This window comes from Pelmatolapia mariae, linkage group LG7 (genome assembly GCF_036321145.2).
Source record: "Pelmatolapia mariae isolate MD_Pm_ZW linkage group LG7, Pm_UMD_F_2, whole genome shotgun sequence".
Lineage (NCBI taxonomy): Eukaryota > Metazoa > Chordata > Actinopteri > Cichliformes > Cichlidae > Pelmatolapia > Pelmatolapia mariae.
This window is the reverse complement of record NC_086233.1, coordinates 9,588,191-9,604,883: the sequence shown is the minus strand read 5'-3', so window position 1 is coordinate 9,604,883 and position 16,693 is coordinate 9,588,191. Positions and strand designations below refer to the sequence as shown.

The 16,693-nt window shown below is 38.2% G+C and overlaps 1 protein-coding gene across 16 annotated transcripts in view; it reads right to left on the bottom strand.

Moving 5' to 3' along the window:
- Positions 1-1,681: 1,681 nt before the first annotated feature.
- Positions 1,682-16,693, bottom strand: part of slc4a5b (solute carrier family 4 member 5b) — a 57,925-nt gene continuing 42,913 nt past the window's right edge. For 9 of the 16 annotated variants that reach the window (XM_063477803.1, XM_063477802.1, XM_063477801.1 and 6 more), the window contains 4 exons: positions 14,268-14,441; positions 12,385-12,549; positions 7,037-7,089; positions 1,682-2,253 (listed from right to left, as the gene is read on the bottom strand). In XM_063477803.1, the coding sequence (XP_063333873.1) occupies positions 1,983-2,253; positions 7,037-7,089; positions 12,385-12,549; positions 14,268-14,441 (663 nt within the window). In that variant the 3' untranslated portion in view covers positions 1,682-1,982. Of the gene's footprint in view, positions 2,356-6,978; positions 7,090-7,401; positions 7,514-11,384; positions 12,237-12,384; positions 12,550-14,267; positions 14,442-16,693 lie in introns of those variants that run through there. The other 7 variants (XR_010094296.1, XR_010094297.1, XM_063477811.1 and 4 more) reach the window with 7 other exon arrangements.

Sequence of the window (16,693 nt, the reverse complement as noted above, 5' to 3'; positions counted from 1 at the left end):
AACGCTGAGGAAACAATGGGCTGGGAGGTCCATTCCTTGATCATTAATATACAAATTCTCATGACCATTGATCAACAACCACTGATCAGAGCCCACTGATCAAAGACCACTGATCAATGGCCATGAGTACCATTCACAGAGAGTTGTGGAATGTCTACAATCACAGCATTGTAAGATGGTGACAGATGTACCCTTAGGCCCCCTCCTCGATTTAGAGATGGTCTTTCCCTTTTCACATAAATGGCCTCGACTCCCCGCTCAAACCAGCATTCTTCCCTGTCCAGGATGTGTACATCCTCATCATTGAAAGAGTGTCCACTGGCCTGTAGGTGTAAATAAACTGGCGTGACAATGTTTTTCCCACTGAAAACGCTATGTTTAGATGAACAAAATCAACTTTTGTGGAAAAAGTTTTCCAGTGGAGAAGAACCCGTAGAAAAGTAGATGAAAATCTCCTCCCATTTGCTGTCCTTTTTTGTTTTTTATTTAAAGAATTGTTATAAATGACAAAATAAGCAAGGAAGGAAGTCCTTCAAAGGCTAAATACTGGCCTTTTAAAGAAATCCACCTGGCAACTGCAAACTATAGTATTTTTATTATTAGATTTAGAGCATGTGTCTCTGCTAGAATATGTAAAAAATGCCAGAATATGTAAATAAACTACCTGGCATAATTGAACATTACTTTAGTCATGGCCTTAACTATTACATGCCCTTAACTTTTACTAAACCACTTTACCAAATAATGCTAGGCAGGTAGGCAATGTGACTGAAGTTAATGCAGGTCTTACTTTTTGCAGGGCCTCTTGCAGTCACATTATAAAATGCTAGTAAAATAATTTCTGAGTAGAAATGTGTATTTGTTTTTTACGGGTCAAGACAAGCTTGCATTTCAAATTAATAATGCAGATTTTATCAGTAAAAAAGATGCAGATCTTTGTAAAGACTGGCAAAACAGTCACCCTGGGATGTTGAGAACGTGAAGGCTAAGATCCTGACCAGCACAGAATCATCTTTGCATTCCTGAACCCTTTCTGACTACAACATGCAGAAGGAGTCCAGCCTCTACCTAGTGCTTGATCTCCGTGGAGGAAGCATAGAAAGAGATGTGTGCCTATTCCAGTGTCCAAAGTACTCCTCATTCTATGTCTCAATTCATTAAAAATAAAATTCCAATAAAGTTTACCATTTGTAAATTTTATGTTAACTAAAACTGAAAGTTCACAGGTTTGGTTGTCTAAAATTTAGATAGCTTCTGTCACTTCTGAACCTTCCACTGGGATTTTTTTTTTTTTGTACCACTGAACTGGAAGGTTCAGGAAGGTACATCACAGATTCATACATGAGCTAAAACTGCTTCAGAAAATGTAATGGGTCAAATAAGGCATCTACTGGTGTTGTAGATGGCATGCCATTGCATTGAACTGACTCTTTCATTAGCTGTGATTAGAAGGCCAAGATGTATTTTCAAATTTTATGAACACTCTGCTGCATGCTATCATTTGCTTTAAAAATTGAGATTTTATATTTATATTACAGAAAGTACTGCATTATACAGTACATTAAGTATCATTTATTCTAAATACAAGTAGGGAAACTCTGGGGAAAGCATTTCCTGACAAGAAAATGAACTGCATGAACGCTGTTATGACAAAAACAAACCAAAAGCTTTTAAATGGATGTTTCTTTTTTAATTTTTTAGATCAGGGTTTTACATCAGAAATGTGCATAAACATGTATATCATGCTTGACCACTCATCAAATACACTGACCTATTAAACTGACCTATTTATCAGTTATCTAATTGCTTCAGAGAGGGATTGTGCATTCATTAATATGCTTTGGTTTTTCTCATTGGAACTACAAGAAGCTGGTTTCCAAAGCAGACCTGAGAGCTGATAATTACAAAAAAACCCCACTTAAACGATGTTAGACATGATCTGTGATCAGTAAGCAACACTTTGCACCTGTCAACATTGTTTGTTACAAAATGGTTTCAGCACAGGAGTTGTGAAAGTAATCTTGCATTTTCTTGCAAGATTCTTTCTCCATTTTAGGCAGTGGCCGGTCATCAGACAGGTAGAAGTTGTGCTGCTGCTGTCTGAAGTGGAAGCCAGACTCCTCGCAATCGGACTCCACACGGATGCTGACCCTGGGCACAGGCTGGTGTTGTGGGTGTTGCAGAGGAGGGCTGAGGCTGAGTTCAGAGTCGGCACGTGAGGGGGGACAGGAGATCTTCAGGTGCAGAGTGATGCTGAGGAACAGTGGTGATGGAACACTTTTACTCTCCATGACTTTCACAGTTTCCAATTTTCCAATTTATTAGGAAATCAGACCTCAAACTGAACCAGCAGTCCTGCAACAAATCATCCTTCTGTTATGTATTTCATTATATTGTCTTTAAGGGTATCATTCATTTTATAATTTCTTCTGGGTAAAACATATTTTTATTAGTACCAGAAAATGAAGCTTTAAATATATTTCTCTACAGCGGTTGGCAGTTACCCTCTGCAAAATGTAACCAAAGGTTTAACCACTGAGAGGCAGTGTTTAATAAGTTGGAGTGTTGAGGGTTTTCATGTGCTGTTGTTCTTTTCACTTTTGATATTTCTGTTTTGCTCCATGTCCTCAAGAGGCTTTGCTTTCCACAGGTCATAGCCACTGTGTCAACAACTGGTGATTACTCTGTGCCACAGCAGCTACATCCTGCCAGAAAACTTGAATGTGAGTGTTTTTGGCATAACCATCTGGTGTTTTGAAGCTGGAAACAAAGAGCAAGGGGTAGCTCTGACTGTGAAACTCAGGACTCAGGCTCATTAGCTGTCAACCTGAAACTGATCAAATCAGTCAATGAGTGTATGCGCGATAATTTTTCTGATTCCAATATTGACCATAATTTATATAATAAACTTCATGTTTGATTGATTGTCCTGAAACTTGCAATTGAGTTTTCAATTTCATAAAAAAAGAAATTAAGGAATTCCTAGTTATATATTACCCTCTCGCCCCTGCGGGTCCTCTACAAGAGGCCTGGGAGCTTGAGGATCCTGCACAGTATCTTAGCTGTTCCTAGGACTGCACTCTTCTGGACAGAGATCTCGGATGTTGTTCCTGGGATCTGCGGGAGCCACTCGCACCTAGTGCTCCAATTACCACTGGGACCACTGTTACCTTCACCCTCCACATCTTCTCGAGCTCTTGTCTGAGCCCTTGGTACTTCTTCAGCTTCTCGTGTTCCTTCTTCCTTATATTGCTTTCATTCGGTATCGCTACATCTATCACTACCGCCATCTTTCTCTGGTTTTCTACCACTACTATGTCCAGTTGGTTAGCTATCACCATTTTATCTGTCTGTATATGGAAGTCCCACCAGATCTTAGCTTGGTCATTCTCGACCACCATAGGGGGCGTTTCCTATTTTGACCTTGGAACTTGTTTCTGTATATTATGCCAGCCACTTGGTTATGGTGTTGCCCTGCATGGCATGGCGTGTATGTGATAGACCCCAGGCTCTATGGATCTTGTGCTCAGAGCTTGTTCCTGTGCTACCATGGTTAGTGCCTCTGTGCTGTCTAAAAAGTCTGAATATATAGAATGAACAATTAATATATTGATTTAAACTTTTATAATATAAGATATATTATATATATTACCAGTCAAAAGTTTGGACACATTGTCATTTATTGGTTTTTCTTTATTTTCATGACTATTTACATTGTAGATTTTCACTGAAGGCATCAAAACTGTGAATGAACAGATATGGAATTATGTAGTAAACAAAAGAAGTGTGAAATAACTCAAAACATTATGGCAAGAACCATTTAGCTAAGTAAAAAGAAAAGCCAGTCCATCATAACTTTAAGAACTGAAGATCAATCAGTCCAGAAAATTGCTAAAACTAAAAGGATCTAAAATATAAAACATGTTTTGAGTTATTTTAAAGAGTGCAGTGGTGAAAACCATCAAGCACTATGATGAAACTGGCTCACATGCGGACCGCTCCAGGAAAGGAAGACTAAGAGTCCTCTCTGCTTTTGAGGATGAATTCATCCAAGTCACCAGCCCCAGGAAAGGGTGGCTATTTTGAAGAATCTAAAATATTAAACATGTTTTGAGTCATTTTACACTTTTTTATTTACTGCATAATTCCATATGTGTTCAGGGAACGCAAAATGGGTTAACAATTTAAAGCTGTTCTGCAGCAATGGAGGTTGAGCAAACCTTGAAATTTGGTGCTACTAATTTCTACAGGTGTTCCACTTTTCTGGATTACTTACAACTCTCTCTGTCTGGATAAAAGCAGTGTTGAAACACACTGTGGTACCGTACCCTCATGAGCATCAGTTGAACAGTACTGTACTGCAGAAAGTAGTGTGTTGCTACAAAAATGGCGAGAAAAAGGCAATAAACAATGGAGGCGAGACAGACCATCACTTAAACACTAACAGTTAAAAATGTAGGTCTTTCCTACAGAGAAATTGCAAAGAAAGTTAAGGTGTCAGGGAGTACAGTTTCCTTCACCACCAAAAGGCACTCAGAAACTGGGGCAAACTCAAACAGGAAGAGGTCTGGCAGACCCGAAGACATAACTGAATCAGAGGACAAGTTTCTGAGAGTTAACAGCTTGTGTGATAGGCAGCTCACATGACAACAGCTTCAAAGCACAGCTTAGTATTGGTCGTGTTAAGCAAGTCCATTTCAACTGTGAAGAGAAGACTTTGAGCTGCAGGTTTGACAGGATGAGTTGCAGCAAGAAAGCCATTGCTAAGACATGAATAATGATGATAATTTTATTTAAAAAAAACAGGGAAAAAAAAGCTTGTCTGTCTTTCTGTTCTTTCATTATAAAAGATGGATGTAGCTTCTGTGACATCCTCCATTGGTTTCTAAAGTCTAATACCGAAGTCTCAACACAATTTTCACTACCACCATCTTTTTAAAAATTGATTTATATCTGATCATAACAAAACAAGCAGTAAAAAAACCTTGTTTTTCTGGGCTATAGTGTTTAGCACAGAAAAAAAACAATAAGTCTAACCTTAGTTCTGTAGCTATCTACCAGATAGCATGTCACTAACCCTCAAAACATCACTACTATTTTTTTAGTTTAGTTTTTGTTGTTTATTTCTTACATTTGAATCCAAAGTTACAGTACAGTATGTTGCACATACTTTTTTCAAAAAAGATTTCAGTCGCAAAATTATATATATAGATACCAACTGTATAACTAATTTTCTGCTAACTTCTAATCAGCTGGATCTCATAAATCCTCTCGGATTCCTAAATGCTGCAGTTTATTGTGACAGCTGGGGGATCATGTTATTGGAGCTAAAATGGACCGTTTTTAACGTATTTGAAATGGCTAATGGCATCAGGCTAATGGACTGAGCTGTGTGGATGCATATTCAGTCAAAAGCTTCACTTCATCACAAAGCTCTGAGAAAAGATTGCAGGACTGTTATATAAGACTACTAGTCTGAGCTAAACGGAGTGTCGTGTGCACATAAACAAGATGTATAACTGAATCTTTGAGTTGCATCTATTTAAAAATGTAATCTGTTTTGCATTAGTGAAGGTGTAGTGTGTTTTTTTAAGTTACATTTTTTATCCCAGACTTCAACATGATTCAGATACACCTGTCAAGGTCATACTTAAAGGAAAAACATGTTAAGATGGAGGTCCATTCTCAAATTGGCTTCAAATGTTTGGGGTATTTATTGTTTCAGATTAAAACGTCCTAAATTGAATTTTTATAGCTATGGTTTACAGGATTAAAGAAGAAATCTCACCACCAAGGATTATCACTTTACCACATGGTATCTTGAAATTGTTTTTGTGGCCTTACAGGATCCCTGGAGTGATTTTGGAAAGAGGCACAAACACAGTCTCTAGGGGTCACAATCCCCGATAAATGGCAGGATTGCAGCAGAAGGTGTATCTGGCATAAAATCTGTGTAACATGATTGAAGCAGCGTGGGATAGTCTTGAGAACAGAACAAAAGGCAGAAAGATCCAAAGAAGACCTCTGAATGTCCTTCAAGATGCCTTTAGAAGTTTTTTCTATGACACCTAAATAAATAACTGAAAGCTCCCTCACTGGCTTTAATTTCCATTCATGTTTGCATGTGTTTGAATAAAGCACTGCACCCCTTTCCCAGTTTTCTAACAAAATGTAAAGAAATGAGGGGTGGCTCGAGATTTTTCACATTACTGTAGATAGATTTTTTTGGGGGGAATAAAGTCATAATGGTCATTTCTTCATCTTCTGGTCTTAATTAGTTTTGAAGAGTTTAAAATTATTTCAATGCACTATTGTACAACAAGTAACTTTAACTTACTTTGTTTTTGAAGACTGATTTCTTTTAAGTCTTATACAATTTTGAGAAAACTGGGCTAAAATTCAGTGAAAATAGTAAAATAAAAAATAATAATAATTTTTGCAGTCACAAACTGACGAACAGTATTTATAGCAGGAATCAGAACAAAGCTATAAAACAATTGTCACGTAGTACCATTGGCTTCAATTTCACTCCTATTGGTATCAAAATGTCAGTTGACAACACACGCTTTGCTTATAACTTCTTGCTGTTAACAAAATCACAAACTTACAGTAATGGAGATAGCTGTCAAATACCAAACATACAGATCTGCATAGAAATAACAATAATAATAATAACAATTAAAATAACAGTTTCATACACTGCACTATACAGTTTCTATGAAAGTGCACTGGATTACGTCTCCGTTATCTATATACTCCATTGTCTATATACTCTATATCTTTCCAATACAGAAACATCACAAGCTTTCAAACATAAGCTCTACAAATAAAAATGTCTAAGTCTATGATCATCTAAATCATCACCCTACATACTAGGGATAGAAATACAATACAGAAGCTGATAATTCAATGAAATGTGTGTTTCTGATTTATAACTGTATTTTGTGGTCTGGAAATAACAGTTTTGTCCCCAATGTTCCTGTCAGGTGAATATATCAGATCACTGTAGGGCACGTGCAATTTCAGCACACAGTACCTGTGGTCTAGCTCATTTTGATCAGATGTGACTGTTGAGTAAGGGTTCATCTCCTGTAAGAAGCCACATGCACACATATGGAGAGAGAACATATGCACAAAACAACACCAAACAAGCATACACAGGCATGTAAACACATAACATAAATACAAACACAGAAACACAAGAAATTAATAAGTACATTCACTGAAAACTGGCAGATACTGTGCATTACTTCAACAGTCAAAGTGAAATCTACAAAAGATCCAATGTCACAAACAAGATCGAATGCTGTTTGCACCTCATCTGTGTTAGTTAATAACACTGAATATTTACAACATAAATTATGCTGACACATAGGTAATAGAAATGATTAGTGTACTCACAATCTGAGGATAGGCTTTGGGTGGGAGAGTTATTTTGGGAAAGGTCTGACTTTGAGTGGGGCTTTGTGGTCTCCATGTGAATCTTCACTGGAGGGTTTGCAGAGCTGTCAGGCTAAGTGACAAAAAGAGGAAGCAGTTGGCATGCAGGAGAAATTAGAATCTTAAAGGATAAGACTTGATGTTTTTATTAGAGACCTTAAAACCCAGGTACACCAGCATACAGCAGCACGCAGCAACCATCACTCCTGTTAACAAGTCATCTACCTTAAAGTGTCTCAGACCTATCACCTTAATGTCTGCAGTCACTAAATGCTTCGAGAGGCTGATCCTGCAACAAATAAAGGCCTCCCTCCCACAGAACCTAGTCTGTCATCAGTTTGCCTACAGCACAAACAGATCGACAGAGGACGCCATTGCCACAGCCCTCGACACACAGAAATCTGCCACCTAGAGCAACCAGGAAACTATGTCAGAATTCTGTTCATAGAATACAGTTCAGTGGTCACTACCATTATTATTCTTGGAATCCTGGTTGACAACCTGATTAACATCAGTTTACCCCCCTCCATCTGTGCCTGGATCAGGGACTCTCCACCCAAGACTGTCATCAGGCTGGGCCCTGGCTGCTCCAGTCTGCATGCCAAGTATCCTTGGGCAAGGTACTAACCCCAAGCTGCTCTCCGATACATCCATTGAGTAGGCAAAAGGATGGTTCCACAGTGTGCGGCCTCAACTTTAAAACATAGAGGAGGAAGTGTGATGGTCTGGAGCTGTTTTGCTGGATCTAGGGTTGGTGAGGGGCACCCTGAACCAAAACAGCTACCACAGCATTCTGCAGCGTAATGCAATACCCTCTGGTATACGCCTAGTTGGACAACAAGATAATGACCCAAAACATAAGTCTAAGCTATGCCAGAACTACCGCAGAAAAAAAGAAGAAGATTGTAAGTTCGAAAACATGGAGTGACCAGCACAGACTCCATACGTAAACCCCATTGAGTTGGTTTGGGATGAACTGGACAGTAGAGTGAAAGCAAAGCAACCTTCATGTGCCACACATGTGCCACACATGAAGGTTGCAAAAGGAACTTGTGCAACAGATATGTGTAGAACTTTCTGAAGAATATTCGATTTCTATTGTAGGAAGAATGCCACAGATGTGTTCAGCTGTTATATCTGCCAAAGGTGGCTACTACTACTGAGTCCAAAGATTATAATACATTTTGGTCTGATAATTTATTCCATTATTTCTTTTTTAAATCGCAATTGCTTATTTGTATTATGCTTTCAATTCAGAGTGCAGTGAGACATTAAAGTACATAATATTCTATCCTTCAAGATCAGGTACTCTAGCAGCTTAGGAGCAGCCTAGGAGCTTGAGGGTCCTGTGCAGTATCTTTAATGTTCCTGGGACTGCGCTTTTCTGGACAGGATGTTGTTCCTGGGAACTGATGGAGCGATTCACCTAGCTTGAGGGTCACTCCCCCGAGTGCTCCGATTACCACTGGGACCACTGTTACTTTCACCCTCAACATCTTCTTGAGCTCTTCTCTGAGCCCTTGGTACTTCTCCAGCCTCATGTTTCTTCTCCCAGATGTTGCTGTCATTCGGTATCACTAAGTCTATCACTATGGCCATCTTCCTCTGCTGTCCACCACTGCTAGCCATCACCATTTTGTCCGTCTGTATCTGGAAGTCCCACAGTATCTTAACTTGGTCATTCTCGACCACCCTAATGACCTCCCATGTCTACCTTGGGACTTCCAGGCCACACTCAGCACAAATGTTTTTGTATATTATGCCAGCCACTTGGTTCTGGCCTTCCATGTATGCCCTGCCTACAAACATCTTGCACCCTGCTGTTATGTCTCAGGGGCATCTTTACAGAACCTGCACCTGGGGTCTTGCCTTGCGTGATAGACCCCAGCCTCTATGGATCTTGTACTTAGAGCTTGTGCTGTCATGATTAGTGTGTCTATGCTGTCTTTTGTCCAGCTTTGTCCAACCACTGGTAGGTTTTCTGGATGTCAGCCAGTTCCTCTATCTGCCGGTGGTACATACTGTGAAGGGGCCTCTCCTTCCATGATGGTTTCCTCTCTTGCTCCTCTTTCTTGGGTTTCTGCTGTCTGAGGCGGCAGACTGAGAACATGGTCAGTCGAGGCCATCTTCCTGAAATACTCGTGAATGTTCATTGTCTCATCCTGGACTGTGGTTCTGATACTCACTAGTCCCTGGCCTCCTTGCTTCCACTTAGCATACAATCTCAGTATGCTGGACTTGGGGTGAAACCCTCAATGCATGGTCAGGACCTTCCTGGCACGCACGCACACACGCACACACGCACACACACACACACACGCACGCGCACACACACACACACACGCACACACACACACACACACACACGCACACACGCACACACACACACACACACACACACACACACACACACACACACACACACACACTCCACATAATGTGGAGTAGTAGCCGGGGATAAAAGGATTTGACACCCAACCTTATGTGTTAAAAAGGTGTTGAAAATGGCCAAACTCCTAAAACAGAGCTTTTCCCTATCTGCTAGTAAATAGATCCTTTTTATTGTTAATCAAAGGTAAATCACAGCAATAAGTCTGATCAGTATCTTAGTAGAGAGATGTCTGATTATTGAACTGAATCTGGTGTCTAGATTTTGTGTGTGTAGACATGATCCATCATCAACTTTTTTATTCATGTTTGAGTTTGAGAAGATAACAACTATGTCATCAACCCATTATTATATTTTTCATCAAGAAAGTAGTTTTAAATGTTGTGAGGGGTAAACACAGAATTATGATTCGTATGTGAATTTGCTGATAGTTAATTATGCACAATAATGATCAGAACACAATCAGTAAATATAAAGACAATTGAGTTTGCCTAAAGATGATTAATAGGAATAGAAAGTTTTAAAAAAGGAAAATAATGAGTTTAGAGACAGGCGCAACTCGGGGCTTAGCTGACAGCTTGTATAGAAATGGCCTTGAGAAATATGAGAGTGAGTCCGTGTGTGAGTAAATGAGAGCACACACAAGACACAACACTCTTAATGCCTGACTTTTAAAGTGTTCTATTTAGTGAGAAAGGGGATTGTATTGTGTGTATTCTATAGAGTAAACTGTGACTGACAAACACAGAGTTTTAAAGAGAAACATATTTGAATTAAAAGGGACTATGCTAAAGTGAATGTGCTAATGAAATCTCAACTGAAGCCTATTCACATGTGACTGAATGTTCAAATGTAATGACATTTTCCATCTTAGCCTCCTAGGACCTGGCGTCCACATATGTGGACATCACATTTTGGGATGTCTAGACGAAAATACTTAATTTTTCTCTACAAGGGCCTGATATCCATTTACAAGGACATTATACTGCCACTGTTCTATCAAAATTTAAAACCAATGTCCTCATATGTGGATCTCATTTGTCTCAGAAACAAAAATTAGGTAAAAAAAAAATCTGGTAATTCTTTGTTTTTACATTCATCAGGTCCCAATCAACCCAAATAGCAAAGAAAAATTTAAAATGCATGCCATGAAAGAGTTCGGGTCTTAGGAGGTTAAAAGAGAGAAATAGAAAGAGGGAATAAGGTGGGGTTGAAGATCAGTGAATCTCATGTAAACACGCACTTAGTTGACTAGATATTAAGAGAGAGAGAGAGAGGTGGGGAGTGGGCACTTAATTGGGATGCCTGGAGGCAATCTGGGTCAGTCTCCAGCACCCTGCAAGATGGGTAGTTCGAAAGGTTGGATTCCATTGTTGGAGATTCCAGCAGAGGCGCCAAGGCGTCAGGTGTTGGAAAACCAGGACACACTGATGAGAAATATATATATATATATATATATATATATATATATATATATATATATATATATATATATATATATATATATATATATATATATATATATATATATATTATGCATACATATATATATATATATATATATATATATATATATATATGGTGAACTTACAGAGGCACAGTGTTCCAACATTCAGAAGAAGGAACTGCTCTCATGGCTAGAAATTACATTTTTTAAATTCATGTTTTCATGTTATAAATTCTTTTTTGAATCTGCATGCTCCATCTGCCTGTTACTTTGCTGCTGTACACCTGAATTTCCCTAATGAGCGACAATAAAGGATATTTCTATTCTATTTGTATTCTAACTCGGCCATAATTGGATCTCAACTCCAGCCCACATCAGCTGATGGTTCAGCATATACCCTTCCACAGATTTTCAAATCTCAGATAGGGCCATTTTAGTTCCTTCAGCCGCAACAAGCTGCTTTGCAACCCCCATCCACTCCTGCTCCTCCACTTACTTTCATGTCTATTTTCATGGATGATCGCTTTGGTCTGTGCTGGGTTTCTGACTGAACTGAAGAGTGTAGTTTATTAACTGTGTTGCACAATTCAGGAAAACATCTCCCCCAGGCATGAATAGCAGAGGCTTATGAGACAAGAATTTCAGTTTTTCAGTAAACTGGGCAAAGTTAATACTGCTGATAGTGACCAAGCTAAAGATACTAATAAAAATTTGATCAATAACACCAAGCTTATCCTTTAAAGCCATCAGTGGGCATCACTTGTGCTTCTACACAGCTGTCAAGCAACCCTTTTAGTATGGACAAAGACTTGGATGAAGCATAAATACAAAGGGTACACATAAGCAAACACACTGTTTCTAAAGGTTGGAACAAAGTGGGAGAGGTGAAAGATGTACTGAAAAGATGATGGACAGACAGGAAGACTGTAGTAAGAGGGAATGAAGTGCCTTTCAGCAACACTGTGGGAGAGGAGAAACATACAGTATTAGTTAGAGAAAATAAACCCAGGATCGACACAACCACAGCAGATGGAGTGACACACACTTAAATACACAGTTAATACTAAGAAAGACAGATCCACACTTGACAAATAGTGCATTTCCTCACCTCCTCATCACTCTCAGGCTCTGGTGCTTTCTTGTCTTTCTTCTTCTTCTTCTCATCTTCCTTCTTCTTCTTGTCTTTGTCTGGCAGAATATCATCCAGCCAGGCCAAATCATGTTGTGAGAACATCAAATCCAGCAGCTTCCGTACAACCATGAGACCGAGAATCTACAAAACCAGGTAGATTAACATTATCTTGTCATTGTTGTAAATCGCCGCTATATAAATAATACACAATTGAAGAGAGTTGTACTACTACTAATACAATTATTATCATCATATCAGTGAATGAGGCCCAGTGGCTCAGTAGCAGACTTTCTGAAATAGAGGGGCCTGGGTTCGAGTCTGCTCTAGACCATTTCTAAATAAAGCAAGTTAACAAGTAAAAATGATACGCCTTGGAGAGATCCTTTTAAAGTTGGTTTTGATGTGACAAAAACCAACATGTATAAGCAACATTACATTTTTCATTGTTTTGTACAATGTTTGATGGATTTATTTTCAGTACTTAGTTGTATTTGGGAATCATTTGGAGAATATTTTACAAAACAGTGTTTTATCTTCAGGTTTTCATATGACAAAAGAAAGAAGAAAAAAGGACGACTGATGAATTTTTTCCAGGGTCAATCCAATTTGGCAATCTACTTGAGTAGAAAATATTAGATTGATAATGGACGCAATTCTGACTGTGTGCAGCTTTTCAAGAGTGATGTTGGCATATAAGTATTATTTCAAAATGGATGAGCTGGAGGTTTTTCAAAATTTTTGGAACTATAAAGGTAGTCTGTTTACATTAAATAATTCTGAACTTTTATTTAGGAATGTGTCAATTTGAGCTGAATGTTTATATGGATCACTATTAAGTGAATAAATGCGTTTTTAAAATCAAATCAGTATCTCTTCAGATTTCGTGTCTACTCTTTGTCATATCAGAGTAGACAGAAAATCTGAATGTGTGATACTGTTTGAACAAGCACATAACAAATATGCTTGTCACATTTCCAGGGGTGAGGGGAGGAAGCCAGTACAAAAAGAAACACTATGGCAACAAGTCTAGCTAAAGATGGAGAGTGGTGAATAAAACACGTAGTGAGTGAAAAAAGGTGACTAAAGAGTGTTCATAAAGCTTTATTTGTACTTAAGTGACAAAAGCATGCACTTTTCTCACTTCTGCATAGATACTTTAGAGGAAAATGTCAAAGCTTTTGCTTCTTTATATCCTGTTGATAACTTTAGTTATTTTGGAAGGTAAAACATGGAAATTTACAAAAGGACCAATAAAATAAGACAATAGGACATTCTTAAAGGTCATTGAATATTATTTAAATCAAGCTAAAGTTATTAGCTGCATCATAACCGGAATGTAACCTTTTTTCAGTACAACTGTAATTCCTGCTTTCTGCTTTTTGAGTAAATGATGATAGAAAAGCATCTGTTTCGACACATTTTTTTGTTCACGTCAGAGGACGTGCCAAACAGTTTAATCCGTGTAGCTTTACTTTTAGCCGGAATAATTTTTAGTTTAGTAGCTATACAATGAGCCTTCTTGGTAGTTTAGTTTGATAAATTGTTCCTGTAGCTCAGTAAGTATAGCAGATCATCTACTGATCGGAAGGTTGATGGTTCCATCCTTGGCTGTTCCAGTCTGAATCCCACATATCCTCGGGCAAGATACAAACCCCAAGTTGCTCTTTGACGATTCCATCAGAGTATGAATGTGCGTGATTAGTAGATGGAAAGCATGTAAGCATAGAAGAAGTGCTTGTGTGAATGGGTGAATGAGGAGGCAAGTTGTATACAGTGCTTTGAGTGTTCTGGGAGCATAAAATGATGCTATGTAAGAATCAGTTCATTTACCCAAACAGAAGAACAAAGAACACCCTCACCATTACTGGGAAGATGATGGCCAGAAACGTAGACTTAAGGATCCAGAGAACAGCCAGACACACAATCTGGACTAGGGTGAAAAGGTGGACGCGTCTCATAGGGACATGACGCAGGAAGGAGAAGTCTGGCTGGTGTTTGGGCGGCATTAGATACAGCTTGATGCGCTCCCAGAACTGGAACAAAGAAATCGAGAAAATATTTTAAGGTATTCTTTTATTTAGTGGTTTAGAGATGAAACAAGGATTACACCGGTCTAGCAAGCTTGGAAAGAAAGTGTCTCACTCCTCCTCCTAGATGAGAGGTGAAGTGTAATAGTTAATACTTAACGCAGTTCCGTCACTTTCTTTTCAAGCTCCTTAGATTACTATGATCTGGAAGACTGAGAACCTACAGACATGGGGATTACAGATTAATTAGAAAACTAGCACCCAACTATATTCAAGAAGAGATCAGTAAAATTTCTACAGCATTCTTATAGGCACCTGGGCATTATTTTTAGACAGATGCTCTAAGACAATAGACAAACTATCTCAATCCAGACTGCAAAAAACCTTTTTTAAGCTGAGTTGATGATTAATTAACCTCTACCAAGTTACTGCTTTGGGTTAGTGATCCAGCCCTAACTATAAGCTTTTTTTAAAAAAAGGAAAGTTTTAAGCCTAATCTTAAAAGTAGAGAGGCTGTCTGTCTCCTGAATCCAAACTAGGACCTGGTTCCAAAGAAGAGGGGCCTGAGCCCATTTTTCTTTTAAGTGTCCTAGGAACCACAATTAAGCCAGCATTCTGAGAACAAAGTGCTCTGTTTGGGTGATATATCACTATGAGGTCTTTAAGAGAAGATTGGGCCTGATTATTCAAGACCCTCCATGCGAGTAGCAGGAATTTAAATGCAGTTTTATATTTAGGCAATGAAGTATAGGCAAAGTATACTCTTTTTCTAGTCTCTGTTTTTAGAACATCCTGATGATAATGAATTAGTAGTCCAGTCCAGAAGTAATAAATGGATGAACTAGTTTTTCAGCATCACTCTGAGACAGGATGTTTCTAAGAGATTGTGCAAAAATGGAAGAAAGCACTCTTACATTCTTAATATGCTCATTAAAGGTGGTCATAAATGACTGCAAAATTTTCACTGTTTCTGGAGCCCCAGGTAATGCCATCTAGAGTAAGCATCTGGTTGGATACCATATTTCTAAGATTTTTAGGGCAGAGTAAAATAACCTCAGTTTTATCTGAATTTAGAAGCAGAACATTATGTCATCCAGGAAATTACCAGAAATGAAAAATTCCAATTATTCCATATATTCCATTCCTATATCTTCTAATGTTGCTGCCTAAGTTAAACTTGTATAATGTAAACAGAATTGGTCCTAGCAAGGAACCCTGTGGAACTCCATAATTAACCTCAGTGTGTAAAGAGGACTCTCCATTTACATGAACACATTGGAATCTATTACATTTCAATTTGCAGATTCTAATTTGATATGATTCAAACCACTATCTTTAATGCCTACAACATGCTCTAATTGCTTTAATAAAATATTAAGGTCAACTGCATCGAACACTGTGCTGAGGTGCGGCAGGACAAGTAGAGATGATTCCACCATTAAAGGCCATCAGATCACTTCTAACCTTCACTAACAATGTTAATTTAATTTGATGAACTCCTAAACCTGACTGAAACTCTTTAAATAAACCATTACTCTGCAGTTGAAGATTTTTTCAGAGATTTGAGATTGACCTTTAATTATCTTAGACATCTGTGTCAAGTGATGATGGCTTTTCAAGTAACGGTTTAATTACTGCCGCCTTTGAAGGCCTGTGGCACATAGCTGATTAATAGAGAATAGAGAACTAATAGAGTAAATTTAAATGTTATTAGGAAGTGATAAGAGAAATGAGGAATTTCAGAGAATACTGTTAAATATTCTATTTCTATTCAGTGCAAGGACTGCATATCGTGTGCACATTATATGTGCTTCCCCTAGGCAGTATCATTAGAAGGCATAACATACAATTTCACTGCTACACAGATGATACCCAGCATTGTCTATACATGAAGCCAGATGAAACACACCAAATGGTTAACCTGCAGAAATATCTTAAAAATATAAAGACTCATTGATGACGATCTAATTTTTTACTTCTAAATTCAGATAAAACTGAGGTAATTGTACTCAGCCCTAAAAATCTTAGAAACATACTGTCTAACCAGATACTTAGTCTTGATGGATATCCTATCCATTCTTTCTGTTTTCTCTCTAATATTGTAGGGTCTTTACCTTATAATATAAAGCACCTTGAAGCAACTCTTGTTGTGATTTGGTGCTATATAAACTGAATTGAGTTTAAGTGCTTTAATTGATCTGTCAATTATATTATATTATATGTTATTATAAACTCATTAATTTCCTTAAGCTTGTACA